The following is a 7,878-nucleotide window of genomic DNA, read 5'->3' as shown; positions in this document are numbered from 1 at the left end:
CCAAGCCAAATAATATTTAATAATATCAAATTTAAATGATCACAGTACATCTCAAAATGTTTGGAGTTATAAACCATTCTAATGTATTAGCCTTCCCTATTGATTATCTACCTAAAAGGAAAAATTTAGAATAATTTTGTATATATATAATGAGAGATTATATATATAATTTTCCATTGAAATTCATTTAGCATTATCCACTCAAATATTAGGGAAAGTAGGGAATATTCTGCCCAATGAAAAGACTGTTCACACAGGAATTTTATTTCAGTGCTTTTTTTTATAATAACATTTATTATTTTCTAATTATACTCAAAAATTTGTTGTATTAGAAAATTTGAAAAAATACAGAAAAAAATTGTAATGAAGAAAATGAAAATCACCTGTAATTCCATCTCCAGAAATAGCCACTGTTAACATTTCAGTATATTTCCTTCCAAACTATTCTTATCTAAATATACATTTTAATACAATGGAAATCACACACTATATATAGTAGATTATCCTACCTTTTTCATTCAAAATTGCATCATCATAATTTTCCATATTGTTAGGAATTAGCTAAACATTAATTGTAAGGTTTACACATAACCAATTGGATAGATGTAGCATCACATATTCAGCTTCCCTTATGAATATTTTTGTTATATCCAACTTTCACAATTAACAGTACGATATTCAAAACTCATTGTCTACACCTCTGAATTCAATGTTCTTTAGACCATTATCATTGTTAGACATAAAGATTTCAGTTTTAAGGCATATTAAATCATTCAACAGACATAAAAATGTGTCTGACAATTTTTTTTTGATAAAAATAATATGGGTGACCAATACTTAATGTAAATCCCTACATTTAAAGATCGTTTTCACTTTACAGGGCGTACGTTTCAAAGGCATGCTTTTCAAATGTTCTCCCTGTTGCCGATGATGCTCAAAGTGATATTCTGAACACTGAGCAAAATGGCATAAGCTTCTGTTCTATCTGTCGATGCCATTATCTTGTCTCATCAAAGAGACGTCAGGCAGGCCTTGCTGTTTCACAGCGCAGAGGAATCGTCTGGAATAGCTTGAGTGCTGAAGGGTCTGTAGCACCAGAGCAGGCTGAGTCCCATCGAGTGATCACGTATGAATGCTGTAGAAAATATTCAGCTCTTTCAAACATGTTCATTGAATTAGAATACAGAGATATTAGTTGTAATTCAGGTTGACTTAATTGAAGTAAAGTGGAAAAAAACGTGAAAACTTTTTCTAGATAAATCAAATCACTTAACTAGATAGGGTAAAAAAAAAGATCATTTCAACAATTTAGTTTGATTAAAAATATTTTAAATATTCACTCTCTTTCACACTTATGTGGAAACTCATCAAAACCATTGTTTTAACCTCGGAATCTATGAAGTCCATTAATATATAGGCTTTTGATTCCATTTAGTACCAAGTCATTAGTAAAATGTCTAGTGTACCTGAATAAGTATTTTTAAAGAAACATTAAATAAGAATTGTGCGATGTTAGAGTTGAAGATTTTTGGAAATGGTTTTACACAAACCCATCAATTCCAATCTTCTATTTAATAATTGGCAACCTTATAAAAGCTAACCAAAAGTAACAATGCACTACACAGAGAACTAAATCTAAGACAAAAACTAGACAACTCTTATTTTTTTCTGAAGATACTGAAAAACACAAATATAGATCCTTGCCTTTGACTCCCAACTCCTTCCATCCTAAACCGTGATAAAATTGACAAATGACTTTTCAATCACGCTTTAGTGATTAAATTAGACAGAGTGTGCACGATCTAACTGCTAATTAACCAGAATGAGAGAGCAACTATATTTTCCATTCCCTCAAGAATGCTTCACATAAAAATCTTCAAGAAACAACTATAGGGCTTTTCTTACTTATTGAATGAAGCAGCCCTCATCAGAAAAAACTAAAACTTACCCTCCAGCAGACAGATCTTTTCTTCCTACATTTGAAACTGTGGATTCAGAATGGAAAAAGGACTTAAACCACCAGGTAGTTTCTGCTGCATCAGGTAAACCTGTGAAATAAAATATGTTTTTCTCTCTTATCAAACACATTTGAGAGTTTCAAAACAAAGAGAAATAATGAGTTTAAAAACAAAAGGAAATGACGGTAGTACTGAAAAGAAATAAACGAAATACCTTGCTGGGATTTGTCATGATCTATGAAGTTAACAGGCTCAGAGCCAGTGAAAGAACTAACTGAAGAAACACTGGCCTCTGTGGAAAACACACAAGAAATAAACAAATGCATGATGATGCAAACACAGGCACATTATTTATACATAAACTCTCAAGTAGCATGGTTTAAAGATGATTTAATCCTAGCTTATGAAATAATAAATTTAAAAATAATCAAATTATTAATTAATAAAAAATCTTCCACATTAAGGATACTATACTAATAAGTCATATTTCTTTCCATGATAAAATTCCTCTCTCTCACACACACACACACATGCATACACACACAAAAAGCTACAAATAATATCCTTTCTCTCCATAAATATAGATACAGATATACAGAACTTCAAATTCATTATAAATTTCATCAAATTTTAAAACTTAGGAAGTACAAAATCAAGAATTAATATTATTTTACTGTGTTAGAGACATGATAGAAAGATACATAAATGATAGAGTGTTAAATAGATATTTAAATACCCAACAAAAGTTATCACATTTGGAAATTATTTTAAAAATAATACTTTATTCTTATTAGACTTGTCTTTTAAAGCTATGAAACTTTTAAGAGATCAGAATACACAAATTTCTATTACTATAATATCCTTAGTAATGGACTATTTATCCTCTCTTTAGTCTTTCATGAAAAAAATAACATCAATAGATATTCCCAACTCCCATGCTACAACGCTGGAGTAAGAATTTTCTACATGCGCTGGCACAGAGATTCTCAATAAATGCTAATTTTCTTCTGAATGTTCAATATGTAGACATTTCATTTTATGTCTGGAAAACAGCTTCAATTCTCTATTCAGTCGTGAATGTTCACAGGTGGCTATAAAGATAAAAGTAAAGCCAGCCTGAGAGACACTGGCCTATTATCCATAGCGGAAAATGGAAATTGGAAAATTCTTGACACAGAGTTTGCTATCCCTTCTTTTCTAAGGAATAATATTTATGGATGTACAAGTATCAGTTCGAATGTATCCTGGGAACCGAGGGTTCCATGAAATGACAGCTGACTTGTGCCCCGTAGGCTGGTTTCAGCCGTCTGTCGGTGCTGGTGGCTTCGTCCACACCTCCACCAGCTGGAACAGCGGGCGGGAGTGGCGGGGCGCCCTGGCGCTCGGTCACGCGCCCCTGAGCTCCCCACCGCACCCACGAAGGCCGGCATCGCGCAGACACCCCTCAAGCCGCGTGCCGGGGGCACACTCCAGGCCGAGGACGACTTACTGCGGTAGTACTGGTTCTTGGCCAGGAGGCAGCCTGCTGACGGCACCGAGGCCATGGCGTGGCGGAGAAGGGCCCGAGAGGCTGCGAGCAGGTGTCTGAAAAAGAGAGGGCAGTTAACCACGCGGGAGTCCTTGTCCTTTTCCCACTGAGAAGATAGATAGATAGACAGACAGACAGACAGACAGACAGACAGATAGATAGATAGATAGATAGATAGATAGATAGATAGATAGATAGATAGATAGATAGATAGATAGATATAGATAGATAGACAGATAGATAAATAGATATAGATAAATAATTTTTTTTGCCAAAGCACCATACTGTATAATATAGTAAATATCTGAAAAAGGCAATTTTAAAAGGTACACAACTCTACAATAGAATATACTGCAACAAACAAAAACACAACTAGCTTGTGATTTATTTGGGGGGGGCGGGGAATGGACATTCATCTACAAACAATCCACACAACTTACTCCTTCTAAAGCAAACCTAAAGCTCAGCGAAGAAAAGTATCAGCACAGCCAGGTATCGTCACTCACCTGTTGGTTTTCTCCAGTTGTTTCTCCAACGTGCTTCTGAAGTTTCTTCAGAAACCCCAAGCTTCGAGAGAGGGACTCCTTGGCGACAGGGGAGACTGCAGGGCGGGCAGCACTGGAGGGCTGCGACCTGCTCCCGAGCCGGGGGCGCGCGTTTTATCTGGAAGCCCGGCTGGATGAAACCCGAGCGGCGGGGGAAAAGGCGTGGTGCGCGCAGCGGCAGCAGAGGCCGCGTCCAAACAGCGCTCCTGCCTGCCCCGCAGCAGGGCGGAGGACGCGGGAACCCGCGGCGCGCCAAGCTGGGCTGGAGGCGGCGGGCAGGGCGAGGTCACCGCTTACAGCTGCTGGCTGCACCGCGGAGGGGATGACATGCATCTCTTCTGCATTAGGTGCAGTCACGTACTCTGCAGGGAGTTGCTGGTGAGCCCCCCTGGGAATGTCAGAGTCTGCAGCCTAATTGGAGAAAGAAAACATACCTGTAAGAGACAGGGGTGCAAGGCGGAGACACAGGTTACAGGCCAACAACACAGATTCCTGGGGACGTCCAGGTGCAGAACAGCCTTTCGGGCCCAGGGAAGCTTTCCTGTCCTGGTGCTGAAGGGAACTGAGCAATCGACTTTGAAAGGACTTGTGTTAGAATTTGCAGGAGGACAATAAAAGACTGGTGTAACTAATGTATTAAGTGAGGCAAGTTATTTGAAATTATAAAATAAATTTCTAGTCTAATTTCTGCACAGTTGCCTATATAAATTAAATACATTTAGTGTCCCTATGAGCCATTTTTCCTATCAGACTGGATTCACTTTTCCTATGGAGCAAATTGTACTCGCCCCTTTACTTTGAGGGTGGGTACTCTTAATTGCTGTTTCAATTTATTCGGTGGTTATGGGTTCCATCAAGTTGTGTGTTCCTTCTTAAGTCAATTTTGGTAATGTACTATACAGTTATTCATGTAAGCTGGGCTTTCAAGTTTACTGAAAATATTTAGTATGCCATTATGGATTATGCCATTAGCCTCCCTTATGTTGCTTATATTACTTACTTCTGCCTTTTCTCTTTTTTCTTCATCAGTTTTGCTAGATGTTTGTCTATTAAATTAGTTTTCTCAGAAATAACGTTTATTTATTGATTTTATGTTTCATTATTTTCTATCCTACTTTTATAATTCTTCCTTTTATTTACTTCATGATTATTCTTATTGTCATTTATTTCAAAATATTTTGTAACTCCCATAATGAAATTTCTTGAACCTTGGAAATTTTTTAGGAATACACTTCTGTTTGCAAAAGTGTACAGGTTTTAAAACTATATGTTAATTGATAATTTCTAAATCCATTTCATTGTAACTAGATAATTAGCCTTGCTTCTTTGAAATGGTCAGAGTTTCTAAATGGCTTTCAGTGTACGTGAAAATAATATTCTTCATTGGTTGCACACAGTTTTTACTTTATAATCATTTATTAGATTGTTGCACTTAAATTTTGTTAATCAAATAATCTATATAGTTATTACACTTACTAATGTGTGATTAGCACACATTACATTCTTCTTCTGGAAGCAATATATTTTTTAATCTTTGCATGGCTATCTTACTTTTACCATAAGTACTCAATTATAAACTTTTCTAACACAGACAATTCTGTAGTCTCGCCCAATTTGCCTACGTATAGACTCTTCTATATCAGTTCTATACTGTACTCAGAATGCACATTCTACCCAAAAATTCATTGTTTCAATTTTGGAAAATCCTCAGGTATTTGCTCTTCTAATGTTGCTTTTCCACTGTATTAATTAACAAGTTGCACAATAATTCATTATAACAAAACCCATATGTACATACAACATTCAGTGACATAAAACATTTATTTCTTGCTCATATATTTGCAGGTTAGCTAAAGAGCTCTGTTGCAGGGCAGTTCTGCAGTTTGGCTGGGGCTTAGCTGATCTAGACTTGGCCTCAGCCATGGGTTTGGTTTACGAATTTTTCATGCCTATCGTTGTTTTGAGACCAGCAAACTACCCAGGGCATGTTTTTCTTCTATGGTAGGATAGAAATTCTTAGGAGTACAATAGGAAATATGCAATTCCTTTTTAGGTCTAGACTAAAATATATCACTTCTCATATTCCACCTGCCAAACAAATCATGTGTGTAAAATGAACATTAATGAAATGGGAAAGTGCACTACTCCAATGAATAGTTGGAGATGCGGTAGAGTGAATATATGCTGGACAATAATCTACCTCAAACACCATTCCCATTTTTCTCCATTTCTGGATTTCTTGTTAAAGAAATGCTCAGTCTTTCCATGTAATTGTCATGTTTCTACCACATATATGCATGTTTATATGTATAAATTTTAAATTTTTATAAAAATATATATAGGTATGCATAGTTTTAATTTTACCTGTGTCTGTACTGCATTTTGAATGAATTCCACAACATTTCTTTCAATTTCTCTCTTAACTAAGTTTATCCTGTCTATCAATGAAAATCAGTTTCTTAATATTTTCGAATGTTGGTTGTTGTTTTTTTAATTTTCAGAATTCCGTCATTTGCCTCTCTGATAAGTCCATGGTTATTATGAATTCTTGATTGGACCGCTCCATAAAATGAACTTTTTCTCATATACTTTCTGTCATATTGTTGACTTCCTGGCTGTCTTTCATAGCATTAGATTTTTTTCATATGTTTTGGAATATTGGTTTGCAGGCTTACTTTGAGGTATTTTCTTTATCGATCTTTCTCCCTCTGCACCATCCCCTCCACCGTGTCATCCCCATCTCCCATTAGTGTATGTGTTTTCACCCTCCTTCTGTAACACTATTTTATTGAATTCTCTCACACGTGCAATTGTGACTTCCTCAAAGGCAAAGACTACCTCATTATTTCTGCTTTAGCAACACCCAGCACAAAGTGTGACCCACACAGTAGTTCTGAAACCTGAATAAAAATCATTGCATCTCCAGAATAAAACTGCTGTTTGGACTTGAGGCTTCCATTCTTGGCTAAGAATTGAAATGTCATGGCAGAGCATCGGATTTCCTGCTGTACCTTTGAGGGAATGAGACTAATTTTCATCTGATTGTTGGATGATTCATGTTTTTCTAATACTTAAGTGTGAAAATTAGTTAGAACCATTTTCATTAGTGTTTTGTCCTATTGAATTGGTTTAACAGTTGAGTTGGTTTAACAGTTCTTTTTGTTTGATGATTCAAGAAGAAGATGTCCAACTGGGATGATGTGTTTAAAACCAACATGGCTATCATATTGTCAGTAAAAAGATTCAATCCCCTAAATATATCTTAAACCCCAATACCAACTACAATTCCAGTAAAGTAGCATGATAGTCTTATGAAAAGAGATCCCCTCTGGGTCCAGTTTCATCACACAGAAACCCCAGCTCCATAGAAGGGCCATCTGACATGGCAGTGCTCACTGGATGGAATGGGGGAGAGTGTGGGCCATGATGTGGACCAATGACCACGAAGTGCAGAAATACCCAGAGATGTACTTACCAAATGCAATGGATGTGTCATGATGATGGGAGTGAGTGTTGCTGGGGTGGGGGTGGGGGGCCAGGGGTGCGGTAGGGGTGGTGGGGTCGAATGGGACCTCATATTTTTTTAATGTAATATTTTTACAAAATCAATTAAAAATTTTTAAAAAAAGAAAAAATAAATAAATAAAACCAACATGGAAGATGGAGCCATCCTGTGCATATTTCTATTTAGACAAATTGCAAGATGTTCCTTTTTCACGTCCCATAAAAGCTAGAGAAAAATAGGTTTGCAAAATAACAAGTACTAATTAAACTGCAACCTTTCGGGAGGTGATCAGTGTATCACGTGTAAGATAGTGTTACTGTTTCTAATTTTACTGACATTGAA

General features: G+C 36.4%; 1 protein-coding gene across 1 annotated transcript; it reads right to left on the bottom strand.

The window, feature by feature from the left end:
• Positions 1-260: 260 nt before the first annotated feature.
• Positions 261-4,801, bottom strand: PPDPFL (pancreatic progenitor cell differentiation and proliferation factor like). The gene is made up of 5 exons (XM_004466374.4): positions 3,993-4,801; positions 3,448-3,542; positions 2,173-2,250; positions 1,949-2,048; positions 261-1,135 (listed from the first exon to the last, which is right to left on the bottom strand). The coding sequence occupies exons 2-5, from the start codon at positions 3,500-3,502 to the stop codon at positions 1,123-1,125; spliced, it is 246 nt and encodes an 81-aa protein (XP_004466431.1). The 5' UTR covers positions 3,503-3,542; positions 3,993-4,801; the 3' UTR covers positions 261-1,122.
• Between the last annotated feature and the right edge of the window lie 3,077 nt (positions 4,802-7,878).

Source organism: Dasypus novemcinctus, chromosome 14 (assembly GCF_030445035.2).
Source record: "Dasypus novemcinctus isolate mDasNov1 chromosome 14, mDasNov1.1.hap2, whole genome shotgun sequence".
Taxonomy (NCBI): domain Eukaryota; kingdom Metazoa; phylum Chordata; class Mammalia; order Cingulata; family Dasypodidae; genus Dasypus; species Dasypus novemcinctus.
Note: the sequence above shows the minus strand (reverse complement) of the source record. Positions and strands in the feature narration are given on the sequence as shown.